Here is a 13630-nt window from a genome sequence, read left to right on the forward strand (position 1 = left end):
TCTATTTACTTCTATTTTTTATTAAAAGTCTTCTTGTAAAAACTGAATGCTTTTTCATTGTTCTCAGATCCAAGGGTTTGGGTCTGTGGTCACCTATGCAAATTGGTGAGGCTTTTTATCCAACATTTCCCAGGAAAGGGGGGGTGCAAGTGTTGGGAGGATTGTTCATTGTTCTTAAGATCCAAGGGTCTGGGTCTGTAGTCACCTAGGCAAATTGGTGAGGCTTTTTACCAAACCTTGTCCAGGAAGTGGGGTGCAAGGTTTTGGGAAGTATTTTGGGGGGAAAGATGCGTCCAAACAGCTCTTCCCCAGTAACCAGTATTAGTTTGGTGGTGGTAGCGGCCATTCCAAGGATAACGGGTGTAATATTTTGTACCTTGGGGAAGTTTTGACCTAAGCTGGTAAAGATAAGCTTAGGAGGTTTTTCATGCAGGTCCCCACATCTGTACCCTAGAGTTCAGAGTGGGGGAGGAACCTTGACAGTAAGTTTAGAAAACCTGACCTAGGAGCAAAAGTTCTTAAAAAAAAAAAAAAAAAAAAAAAAAAAGTCATGCTTAGTCATGAGGAAAAGATTGAGGACAGGACCTGGTAAGTCTTCAAATATGTTAATGGCTGTTACAAGAAAGACTGTGAGCAATTTTCTCCATGTCAACTGAAGACAGGACAAGAAATGATCTGATTAAACTGCAGAAAGGGAGATTTAGGTTAATAGTAAGAAAACTCTAAGGGTAATTAAGCCCTGGAATAGGTGAAGGGAGGCTGTGGAATCCTCATCTTGGAGATTTTTAAGAACAGGGTAGACAAACACAGCCAGGGATGGTCTAGGTATACTTGGTCCTGCCCCAGTGTGGATGACTGGACTGAATGACCTCTCGAGGTCCCTTTCAGCCCTACATCTCTATGATTCACTGAGTGTCCCCTTGTTCTTGTACAATGAGACATGCTGAACAAAAAATTCCCGGTATACCTTTATTTACCATTATTTTGTATATTATCATGTCCCTTCTTCGTTGTGTTTGAAAATCTTGAGCCAGATTGTATCACATGCAGTTCCCAACAGCTGCGCAAAGTCTGCATATCTTAACTACACTTAAAAAAAAAGACAAAAATACATTCATCATTCTTTTGAAGAACATGCTTAGCTGTCACTCAGGATTACCTGGGGCTTGTACTAGTTATACATGTATCTCTCTAGTTTAAACAAAAGAGAAACATTTTAACCTGTTCCATTAAAAAAGGACTTCCTATTGTGAGACAAGTGGGTCAATACCATGACACTATATTCAACTGCCTTAAATGCTAATTTACAAAGCTCTGCTTGTAGAGGATACGTTTTAAAACATGACCTATTTCAATTAATGAATTCTCTTCATCTTTGGTTAGAATTTTATTCTGCTTAAGGTGAATGCATCCGATGAAGTGAGCTGTAGCTCATGAAAGCTTATGCTCAAATAAATTTGTTAGTCTCTAAGGTGCCACAAGTACTCCTTTTCTTTTTGCGAATACAGACTAACACGGCTGCTACTCTGAAACCTGTCATTCTGCTTAAGGTCTCCTTTATGTGTTCCTGCTCTCTTCGTAACAATGATGTCTGAGCTTATACTGCTCTTAAACATGAAAGCTCTTTTGAACAAGAAACAGCTAAAGTATGGAAAGTAATTACAAAAGTACAAATAAAAAATATATAAAGGCAAATTTGAGAAGTGTCTCAGATGGGTTAGGGGAAATCTTTCCTTGGTAATTAAAGGTGTATTTAAAGGAACACAAGTTTTTTTATTAAAGTTGATTATAAAATTAACTTCTTGGTATCTTTACTGGGTTGTTTTTGGTTTTTGGTTTTTCTTTCAGCAGATCATTCACTAGGAGCAATGAACCTGAATTAGGTCTAGTCTATGCTAATAAATTAGATCGACATAGCTATGTTGCTCAGAGGTGTGAAATATTCACACTGAGTGCCGTAGTTAAGCTGACCTAGATCTGGCTAGGCTGAGGGAAGCTAGTCAGCTGTAGCACAGCCATGCCCACAGTTTTGCCTTTATTTCTAATTATTTCACTTTCTGGGTTATGTGCTAGCCCAGTGTAGCAGTGGGTGGATTACAAACCGCGCAAAAGCAGCGAAGAGTCCTGTGGCACCTTATAGACTAACAGACATATTGGAGCATAAGCTTTCATGGGTGAATATGACGAAGTGGGTATTCACCCAAGAAAGCTTATGCTCCAATATGTCTGTTAGTCTATAAGGTGCCACAGAACTCTTTACCGCTTTTACAGATCCAGACTAACACAGCTACCCCTCTGATACTTGAAACTGTGCAAATAAAAGGTGGTGTTTTATAGGGTGACCATATGTTCTGCTTTGGCTGGCAGTCCCTTTTTTAAGCCTGTCCCAGCCATCCCGACTTCTTTGGCAAAAGTGAGCATTTATCCCATTTGCTCTTGCCAACTTTTTTGAAAAAGTGCTGTGTGGTGCAGAGAAACAGTGGGCTGGCATCTCCCCTTGCCCCCCTGTGCAGGGGCGAACTGGGCTGGGGGGAATGAGGGGGAAAGGGTTCCACTGGGGGGAGACACAATTCTAATGATAGCCTCAAGGGGGAGCCAGCAGGATTTGAGTGACCAGTGACAATGGGCAAGGTGGGGTGTAGTGCACTGGGAAATATGCACCCTGAGGGTGGGGGAGTCTTTGGGATTAAGGAAAAATAAAATCCTTTTAAATAGTACCATACACAATAGTACTTAGTATAATTCACACACACCCTGCTTCCAAAGAAAATGGGTTAATGGAGGGGCGCTGGAACAATGTGTATAGTTGGGATGCTGAGAGCCATTTAGCCAAACTATAAACCCCGTATGTACTGGCAACTACTTCAAGCCAGGGCAGAATGGCAGTACCCCTAGTGCCAGCACCGCTTTCGTAACGGGGTGGCGGGAGGGGCAGAGGAAGGACGCTGATTGCTCGCTCTCTCTGGCTCTCCGGAAGAAGCAGTCCGGGGCACAGCTCTGCTCGGTATAAGCACCACCCTGAATGCCGGGGTGTAGGGCTGCTGGGCTCCTGCCTGTACCGCTCGGGCCACCAGCGCAAGCAGGAAAGGGGTCACGCGCGGTCCGGATGACGTCGACGCTGGCAGGGGTAGGGGCATGGAACAGCGGGCCCCGCAGGAAGCTGGGCGCTGTCGCGTTCACGGCGTGCCTCGTGCCGCTCAGTTATGTAAGCGCCAGCCCGTGTCCCTGCGGGCGCGCTCCCCCTCCCCCCGCAACGACGTGGGCAGCGCGGTGGGATCCGGGCCTCTGACGTACACAGGATTCTCTACATGACAGCCCATTTACCGCCCCCACTCCCCAGCGTGCACGCGCGCGGCGCGCCCTTCCGCCCCTCACTAGAATGTCCCCCAGCCCTAGCAGGGGAGCACGCGCACAAAGAGACGTTTCTGCCGCCAACTGAAGGCACGCGCTTGTCGCGCCCGGAGCCTCCTCGCAGCCCCGTGCTCATCCGGGCTTCTCCGCCCTCGCTACGAAAAAGGTGGGGGCTCGCAGTCCTGAAGGTGCCGCCCCCTACCCTCCTCAGTTCGGTTACCGAGCCGGGCAGACGGGCGGATTTGTTCACGGGAACGGGCTCGGTTGTGTGCCTTTAGCTCGACAGTTCCTGTCGCTTCTGTCATCGAGCCCCTCGGCCCGCGCGCCCCCCTTTCCCATCCGCGCAGGGTAGTAAACACACTTTAGGAACGTGAGGGCGGCTGGTCAGGTGGGGCGGTAGCAGCCAATAGGAAGGCAGGGGCGGGGCCTAACGATTTCCGTCAGCGGCTGAGTCCGGTGCAGTCACAGGGCAAGCGGCGAGGAAGCGACAGCCGCTTGGAGCGTGACGTCCCGCGCGCCGCTAACCGTCACCTGTGGCAGCGCGCGGCCTCTCGGAGTGGGCGCGAAGGCTTCGGGGTGATGTGTCCCCCTTAGGCGGCCGGTCCCGCTGTCGCCTCCGCGGGGTCCTAGCGCCAACGGACGATCGCCAAGCCGAGGGAGCGACCCGGCAACAGCGTTACCGCTCCGTGTCACGCCCCCTGCCGCGGCGGGGCCGGGGTTCGCACCGCTTTAGGGCTGCGCGGGAGAGAAGAAGCCGAGGCCGGCATGAGCCGCGGCGGCTCTTCCTGAACCCGCCGCTCCGTGAGGGATCGCGCCCGCCGGCCATGGGGGTGAACGCCGTGCACTGGTTCCGCAAGGGGCTGCGGCTCCACGACAACCCGGCGCTGCGGGAGTGCATCCAGGGCGCCGACAGCGTGCGCTGCGTCTACATCCTCGACCCCTGGTTCGCGGGCTCCTCCAACGTGGGCATCAACCGGTGGCGGTGAGTGAGCGGGCCCGGCCCGGCATAGTCCTCGGGTTACATACGCGGTCACGGTGCCGCCCGCCCTCGCTCTAATTGGCCCTGCCTCCCCGCGGCTCAGACAGCGGTGAGCCATCCCCAGCCTGCGCTACCGGCCTGCTGTGCCAGCCCCAGCAACGCCGCCCGCCCCCCGCCTCCTGACTGCTCCCAGCTGTGCTGTCACCCGGCTGCTGGGCGGCCCGCAGCCAAGACCCCGGGCTGAGCGTCCCGGAGCGGTAACGTTCACCGCCCAGAGTGCCAGGAGCTTTCCCCCTTCAAAACAAAATCTGCCCCTGCCCCAAATAACTGAGTCCCCGCAACCCTGGAGCACTCATGCTAGCCCCTGGCTTTTAATTCACTGTGTTGTGTAATCATGACTCAAGGAAATCTAGATCTAGATGACTTGGGTAAAATACTCGTGGCTGCAGCCACGGTGACTTCCAGTAGAGGGATATTGCTGGTAGCAGTGACTGGAAACTTTAGGGAAAGAAACTAGTGTATGCAAGTCCAAAGAGCTTACCATCTAAATCATAGAAATGCAGAGCTGGCAGGGACCTCAAGAGGTCATCTAGTCCAGCCGCCTGTGCTGTAAACCGAGACCATCTCTGGAAGCAGGTGTTTGTCTAACCTGTTCTTAAAAACCTCCAGTGATGGGGATTTCACAACCTGCCTTGGAAGCCTATTTCAGAACATAGCTATCCTTATAGTTAGAAAGTTTTTCTTAATACGTAACCTAAATCTCCCTTGCTGAAGAGAGAGCTGATCATTGCTACCTTCAGTGGCCACAGAGATCAGTTGATCACCATCCATTCTCTGTGTGTATATAAAGTCTGCTGCAGTTTCCACGGTATACATCTGATGAAGTGAGCTGTAGCTCACGAAAGCTCATGCTCAAATAAATTGGTTAGTCTCTAAGGTGCCACAAGTACTCCTTTTCTTTTTGCGAATACAGACTAACACGGCTGTTCCTCTGAAACCTGTCATCCATTTTATAACAGCCCTTAACCTTTTTGAGGACTGTCAGGACCCCATCAGTCTTTTTATTTTTTTTCCCCCTCCACACTAAACATGAACAGTTTTTTATAGCTATGAGGAAAAGAAAAGGTTTAGAAAAACGAATGTCACTTTTGTTCTGGGCTTTTCCCCATGTGTTCATTTGACTCCCGGACTTGGATGTCTTAGCTTCAGCTAAGGCCTCACTGGTGCTGAGTAGAGTGGACCAGTTACCTCCCGTAAAATCCTGAGCTGAGATTATTTTGAGACAAAAAATGCACTGATACCAGGTATTGAATTCATGAAAGAGCTTTTTAATATTTTTGACACTGCTTAACAGATTTATATGTAAATTCTCAGAAAATTCATTCAATCCTGAAAAGTATAAGTGATGTCATTTTCAGGAAGATGCAAATTTAACCAACTTCATACCAAACAATGGCTACATCTTCACACTTGCCATAGCTCTCATCTGAGCTAGCATGCTAAAAATAGTAGTGTAGCACATTCAGATGAAAGCTAGTATGAATATAGGTATTTGACCTGGGAATCACACACCTAACTTGTAGTCAAAGAGGTTGAATCCTGCTTTGAGTTTTTCACTTTATTTTAACTATGGAGCTATGACAGATACCTGTATAATAAAGAGATGACCTAGCAAGAAAAGAAGTAAGGGAGAGGGTAGTGAGAATAGGTTATATATACAAAATGATGAGCTTACGTGAAACTTAAGTATTTGTCTGAAAGGTTTTTCTTTTCTAATAAACTGATAGTGTCTTGGAATTCATGTAGCATCATCCATCCAAAGATTACAAGCGCTTTGCTGAATGCTAATTTAGCCTCCACAGAACCGTAGCGTTGAGAAGTGTTAACTTCACTTTACAAATAATGAAACTGAGGTACAGAAAGATGAACTTATCCAAAGTTATACAAGGAATGTATGGCAGAGTTAAGAGGAGAATGTGGATTTAGTAGGCTACCAGTTTAGAGTCTTCTCTACAAGACCTTCCTTTTATTTTATATAATTTTCTCTAAGGACATCAGAGTACTTCATGGACAAGCTAACTTCTTTAAATGTTTGGAAGTTGCCAACTTCTGCTCATGGTAGTCCTAATTATAGTCTTGAGAAGGTGGAAGTATTAGAGTACCCTTCCTATAATATTTCATTTTTGTTGATAAACGTGCATTAACCATTAACTTAGAATTATGCAGTTTAAATACAGTTGTTGCTGGACACTCGTTCTGAATGGGATTGACCATTGTCTTTACAAGTTGTTTTCAGCAGATGCTTTCTACTGAAAAATATCTTGTAGCTTTATAAACAGTTTAGAGATTTCTGCTTTTATGGTGGAACTACGTACGTGCCACTACAAGCTGTGAAATTATATTTCCTGATCATTCTATCTGCTGGAGAATGGAGCCAGCCTAAAGGGATAAGGCAAGTCTGATGTTTAAAATACTTCACAGGTTCCTAAATTTGTTAATTAGTGGAGTATGAATTAAGAATGTTAAACATCCTGAAATATGTAATAATATGGAAAAACAAATCAAGACATGCTTTCCTACTCCTGTAGTCTCTAGTCTGTAAAAGATCAGCACGCAGCATGGATGCTTGTGATCTGTGAGCAGGTGTGAACTTCATGGGACCTACTAAAGAAGAAGAGCCTCATTAATATAAATACTAATGGCCCCTGGGTTTCTGGCAACCATTCAGAATACAATTATATGTATATAACATATATTACTCACATTTAGCACACGTGTTAGCTTGCTTAGTCTAAAAATATTCTTAGTGCTGTACAGAAGACAAAGTCAATCCCTGCTCTGAAGAACTTAGTCTAAAAGAAAAACATAGATAGGACATTGGAGAATTTTTTTTTTTCAAGGAAGAATGCCTGCTCTGTACTAATCTTCCACCTCTCCAACAAGATCAGAGATCTCCCAGAACTAGTTCCAGATACTGCAGCATCCTCTAGTCTCAAGACCATTTGAATTGCTTCAGATTTCAGTGCCTATATGGCTCTTGCTATAAACACAGTTTGTGTACCAGATACACTGCCTTCTGCTTCATAGTTCTGTATTATGTGTTTTATTAAAGCTTTTTCAAGTAAAATTTACAACCACCATTAAGGTAACAACAAAACCAGTCTCAAAAACTATTTACCAAAATGATTTCAATACGTTTATAAAAAACAACTAAATTTGTTTTGAACTAAATGAAAACAATTTAAATTTTTTTCAAAACTTTGTTTTCATTTTTTTAGCAGCTGCAGTATGTGCACACGAGACCTGTAAAATGGCCCTTTCAGTTTGGAGCTATCATTCAGCAGGTGAAATTGACAGTCAAGCAGCTTATCTTCCCAGCTATTGGTTATTTGCTTATGTTTTTATAGAAAAGGGCATTGCATTGGCAAAACAACTCTGTGTAAGTAGGAGCAGATGGTCACTCAGCAATTGAAAATCTTTAAAAAAATTTCTTGTCAGTTTCCTTTTTCTGCTGCTAATTTACAGTGCCATTTTTTTTCAATCAGCATGAGTTTAGCATTGGGTTGAGGGAGGGTTTTAAACTGAAGAAATTTATGTAGACAAAAATCATTGTCTTGCAAAGGGCTGCACCAGTGACCCATATTCTCTTCCATACCCTGTCACCTTTTTATTCAAAATCAGTGCACCTGGAGTGACTACCATTGTCAGTTTTTCATTTGTCTTTGAAGTTAAAGCATAGTTAACAGAATGGGCATTAGAAAAAGGTGCTGTAATAAAACTAGAAAAGAAATGAGAAGAGATTAGGTTTTGGAAATAACATTACATTGTGATAGCTGTCTTTACATCAATCATGATTCCTCCATTCACTTTATAAGTTGTGAAAAATAAAGACATTTGCAGTGTTTCTGGTTTTCAGGGTTTTTTAACCTGGCAAATTGAGACCATACTTCAATATATTGATGTTGTATGGGAAATTCTCCTCTTAACCATGCAGGTAACTCTTGTGTGAATTAGTATTTTTGTGTGGTTGTCATATTGAGCAAGTATAATTACTAACCAGTATTGTGGCCTCACTGACCTCTTTTCTCTTGGCTTCTTTCCTATGCCCTCTAAAACTTAATACCATGCTTTTGATTATTATTCTGCCTCTCAAGTTGTTGAATTGGCACCTAAGTATATCTCCCTATTGATCATTCCAGAGGTACTGGTTCTAGATAACGAATTTTCCATTTCCATTCTCAAATGGAAGATTCTGTCCTAACAGAAGATTGATTAAATAAATGTAAAAAGTGATGGGGCGTGGGGCAGGAAGACTCAAAATGGAAGTTTTGTCCATAGCATGGTCTTCATATCTATCTTGCCACTTGGCCTTAACTCCTTGATATCAGAGTTATGATGTCTCATTTCTGGCATTGATATATATCAGCGTGGCCAAACTTACTGACCCTCCATGATGATCTTCAGAAGTTTGAGAGCTGGGGCACAGCTGCCAGGACTCTGGGCTTCACCCCTGCTCCTGCTGAAGACCCAAGCCCCAGCAGGTGCGCCCCATGGGGCTGAAGCCCTGAGACCCCCTTCGCCACTGGGCAGAAGCCCCTACCCCACCACCCTGGTGCAAGGCAGAGGTCCCAAGCTCCCCCACCATCCACCTAGGCTGATAGGTAGAGAATGGGGAGGAGTGGGGGCTCCGCAAGCTGCACATTAACTGTAAAAGAGTTCTTGAGCGGCTCTTGAGCCACAGTTTGGCCACCCCGACATATATAAAGAAATCTAACTGGCTGTTCAGTTACTTTTACTTTACTTTACATGATTTAAATTCTGCCCTCAAAAAATGATGTAGATCTCATTTCATGGTGGAACCATAGTTTAAGAAGAAACTGAATGACTTGTGAGCTTTTCTCCTCAAAATTCACAGTTCAATTCAAAATTCAATTTTTTTTCAGGATAGGTTATAAAGGGTTTGAGCATGACTTTGTCTCAGATTGACTGTTTTTGAATATGTTTGCCTGTTGTTACGAGCAAAAAGTACAAATCACGCTTATATCACGCTTGTCTTCAGGATGAAAGAAAATGTTTTTACTCTTGTTTTGGCATTTGATTAATAAAAAATATGTGGAGATTATGTAAAGGATTCAGTTTGGCTGATCATTTAAATTTCTTCTGTTTTCCTTGATTCCTGTTGGTTGGGAAGGATGCTGGCATGAAGGAGTAGTTTTAGAAAACCTTAGGGATCCTCTTAATTTCATGTGGTAGCATTTTGGTTTCTTTCTCTCTCTCTCTCTGTTTTCTTTAAAATACTAGTATTGTTTCATTTTTTGAAATGAGAAAGTATTATTAACTCTGAATACAGTTAATGTCTTTTTATTTTGAATTGAATTGTTCTTTTGCTGTGGGAATATTTTGGCATGTTCAGTAGATTATTAAATTAGGTGCTATTTTTTATGGCAGAGAAGGTCTAGCTAGTTTGATTTGGGAGAAGGAGGTGTTATGTGGAGTTTCTCCATAACCTGTGCTTCATAACTTCCTGGCTTGAGGCACTGCCAGTCTTATTGCTTTACCCAATCAGAGAAGTAGAGGTACAAGAATTTATTTCTCTTTCCCGGGGTGCTGGAACAATTTGTATAGTGCAGGTGCTAAGAGCCATTGACCCAACCTGTAAAATGTGTATATGATGGAACCACCTTAAGCCAGGTGATGCTGTAGCACCCTCAGTTCCAGCACCTATGCTCTTTCGTGCTCTCCACTTTTCCAAACTAATTCCTCTTTAATTTTTTAAATAAACTCCCACCTTTGTGGCTTGTAAGAATTATTCTTAAGTGTGAAATATTCATACTTCTGGTGCTTGAATTTTCATCTTAGGTGTCTCTTAGGTTACCCCAGCAATTCTGCAAGTCTCTCACTGTGAAAGCAAATAATATCAGTGAATTTTATTTCATAAGGACTTTGCTGTGCTGGGACCTACTTGTTGAATTTGTGTTTGCCGATGAGATTACCCAGAGATAAAGTGAAAAGGGAGAAGAGATAGGGACCGAGGGCAGAGCTCTGTGGAACCCCTGCAGAAAGCTGGAGAGGGATCCTTTAAAGTACAGGCTGAAAGAGTGATTAGAAAAGTAGGAAGAGAACTAGGATAGGACAGTCATGAAAGCCAAGCGAGGACGAGTTTCAAGAAGAGGAGCATGGTCAGGGCCGATAGGCTGAGGAAAATGATGATGGAGTACTGGTTCTGAGATTTGGTTAAGAGGTCATTAGAAATGTTGGTGAGAGTGATTTCAGTTGAGTGTAAAGGCGGAAGCTGGATGGTAAGGGGTCTAGGATGGAGTTGGAGGAGAGGACAGCAATTGTAAACAGCACAGTGACCTTAGATATACAGTAAAGGGAAAAGGGAGATGGTTGGAGAGGCAAGTAAATAGAAAGGGAGAGCTCTCTTGGGATGTGAAAAGTTAACACTTTTTTTAGTTCTTTTTTTAAAAAAAAAAATCCAACTATTTTTTTGCAGCAGCAAAATCTCTTATGACTGTCCTGGGTTCAGTTTTTACTTTGAGAAGTGTTGTTCTTCTGGTGTAGGCATCTAACAGCGTATTTCCTGCTCTTCTGGGTGACCATCGGCAAGTCATGTCATTTTTCTGTGTCTGTTTCCCCAGATGTAAAATGGGGATAATTATGCTAGCTTTTTAAAGCACTGTGAGATCTGTGGATGAAAAGAATGTACTTCTGTTAAAAGCACTATATGAGAGTAGTCATTTTTATGCTACATTTTAATAACTGCTCTTTTTATTCATTCTATAACATAAATAGATACTCCTGAAATTAGACTTGGTTTCAAATGCAGATCTCCATATCCACATTCATCATCATCCAAACACTATTTGAAGGAGATACATTAAGGAAATTCTCAGAAAAGCAATTGAGTAATTGATTTTTATAAGTTTCAGTTAGTACAGGACAGAGAAATAACTCTAGTCTGGGTTTACACTGTTTAGAGACCAATCCTGTGGGTAATGGGTAAAACTGCCTTTTCATTCCTCAGATTAGGATGGTCTGTGGTTTTAGGGGAGAGTTCATCAGTGATTTCAAGATCTGTTCTTCATTTCGTGCCCTCCAACTCTAACAGAGGCATATCCGGCATATCATGAGTGAAAAGTTGACTGTGGACCTCTGACTGGACTAAGTATCACAGAGGAGAAATGAATTCTGAAAGGAATTATTAATGGTTATGTCATAGAATTATCTGCATTTTACCTCTTCTCTCTTCTCATATCCCCCACCAAGAATCCGACATAATTTCCTTCTCTTGCCCAGTATTTTTTTTTTATATTAAATAATGGCAGTCTGACTTAGTCTGTTCTTGATATTTGTGTTGGTGCCAAGAAAATGGAAGACTCTTTCCAAGATGAAAAATCTAAAACTGAATAGAATGGTCAAATCAAGACTCTTGGGAAATAACACCCAAGAAATCCCAGCTGGGGACTACTTATTACTCAGTGGACGTGGAGGCAGCTTCCTTCATGCAATCCAGATGTAGAAAATGTTTTCGTTTAGTCAGGTACACAGTTTATATGTCAAGTATCGGGGGTAGCTGTGTTAGTCCGTATCCACAAAAACAATAAGTAGTCCGGTGGCACCTTAAAGACTAACAGATTTATTTGAGCATAAGTTTTCATGGGTAAATACCTCACTTCTTCAGATGCATAGAGTTAAAGTTATAGATGCAGACATAAATATACTGACACGTGAAGAGAAGGGAGTTACCTCACAAGTGGAGTGTCATTATCGGTGAATCTTTGTTTTTTAACCAATTCTCCACACACTGTTGTTTTACTGATTGCCTTCTATTTTTGTCTTCCATGTAATAGGGTAAAAACATTCAGGTCATGGAACTATCTTAATTTCATGAAGTGACCAGTGACTCTTGAAAAGTAGTACAGGATATTACAGGAAAAACAGTTTTTATCACCAGGTTAAATGAAATTTCTTGACTCAAGACAATTTTATCATTGGAGAGAAGAGAAAAATCTTCAAATTAAGGAAACTGATTTTTTCACTTAGTTATTCCTTGAAAATTTCTGGCAAGTCACCAGTTACTTGCCCAAGTGGTGATATTGTGTGCAAAAAAGAGGTAATTTAAAAGAATTCCCTGAATTTTGCTATCTCCCTATCAGTATGTTATTTCTTCCCTCAGATCTCAAAAAGAAAAAGTTTTAAGATGGGTCTCTTAAAATGCAGGTCTTGCTTGCTTTCTCTGGACGTGATGTTCTTCAGCTGTCTCTCTGGCCAAAATTTTCCTTTCCAATAAAGCAGTTGGCTACCACTGTCCAGCTCAGAGGTACTTTATATTTCAGCAGTGCTACGCGTATGTAGGAATTTGTTGGAATGAAAATTGTAGTGAGGTTAGTGTAGATTTTTCTTCAAAGCCCCCCAACTCTCCCCCCCCCCCTTTTTTTGGCAACACTTTTTTTGTATTGGAGACAGGGGAGAGGTTGGCGTGTCTTTGGAAAATCCTACGGTTCCACCTGTAAATCCTCCTTCCTAGCTTCAGGAGGCTGGTCATTTCTTCTTCCACAGCCTGTCTTGAGGAGTGTGACTGCACAATAGACCTATCCCCTTCTAAAACTCAGATTCTTGGCATTCTTGAACTCAGATTCTCTGCCAGGGAACAGATGCAGCACTCCTCTTACTTTGAGTTTCCCTACAGTATTCTCAATCTCCCTTTTGTTTTTCACCTTTTCAGGATTCCACATATTGCACTTGATTAGCAGTGGCAAAGTAAAATTACAATGGTCTTAGTTTGTTGTGTTGCTATGTTTGGGGAAGTGCTATTTGCAGGAGTAGTAGAGGTTCATCATGCTTATAGGATTTATCCAAGACTTGGGTGCTAGAACATCATCCAAAGTTTTACATCTATGTTACCATTTGTCATAGATTCAAATAGTCTTCCTGTTAACTTACAGTTTTTGTCAAGACTTAAGATACAAATAAGTTACTTCTTTCCCCATACATAGGCAACCATTCAAACCTCTCTATTAATGTTGTCTTCATTAGAGCACACATGGGGCTTCTGTTCTTCAGGGTTTATTAATTTCAGTTTTCAGAGTTTGTTTTTTGCAATTTTTGAGTTTTATGAGGATGTCCAAAAATCAGGGTTTTGGGGGGCTTTCTCTTTGTATGTACTGTAATGAGTATGTATATAATATACACTACTCATTACAGTATATACGACTGTAATCTTTTTGTAATGTTCTCTAGTGCAGTTTAATGTAGTACAGCTTCAAAGAGTTCTATTTTAAAACATATTAGGGAACC

The 13630-nt window shown here is 42.7% G+C and overlaps 1 protein-coding gene across 1 annotated transcript in view; it reads left to right on the plus strand.

The window, feature by feature from the left end:
• Positions 1-3828: 3828 nt before the first annotated feature.
• Positions 3829-13630, plus strand: part of CRY1 (cryptochrome circadian regulator 1) — an 82252-nt gene continuing 72450 nt past the window's right edge. The window contains exon 1 of the mRNA XM_048832314.2: positions 3829-4333. Within this exon, the coding sequence (XP_048688271.1) occupies positions 4176-4333 (158 nt within the window). The 5' untranslated portion in view covers positions 3829-4175. The remainder of the gene's footprint in view (positions 4334-13630) is intronic.

Source organism: Caretta caretta, chromosome 1 (genome assembly GCF_965140235.1).
Source record: "Caretta caretta isolate rCarCar2 chromosome 1, rCarCar1.hap1, whole genome shotgun sequence".
Taxonomy (NCBI): Eukaryota; Metazoa; Chordata; order Testudines; family Cheloniidae; genus Caretta; species Caretta caretta.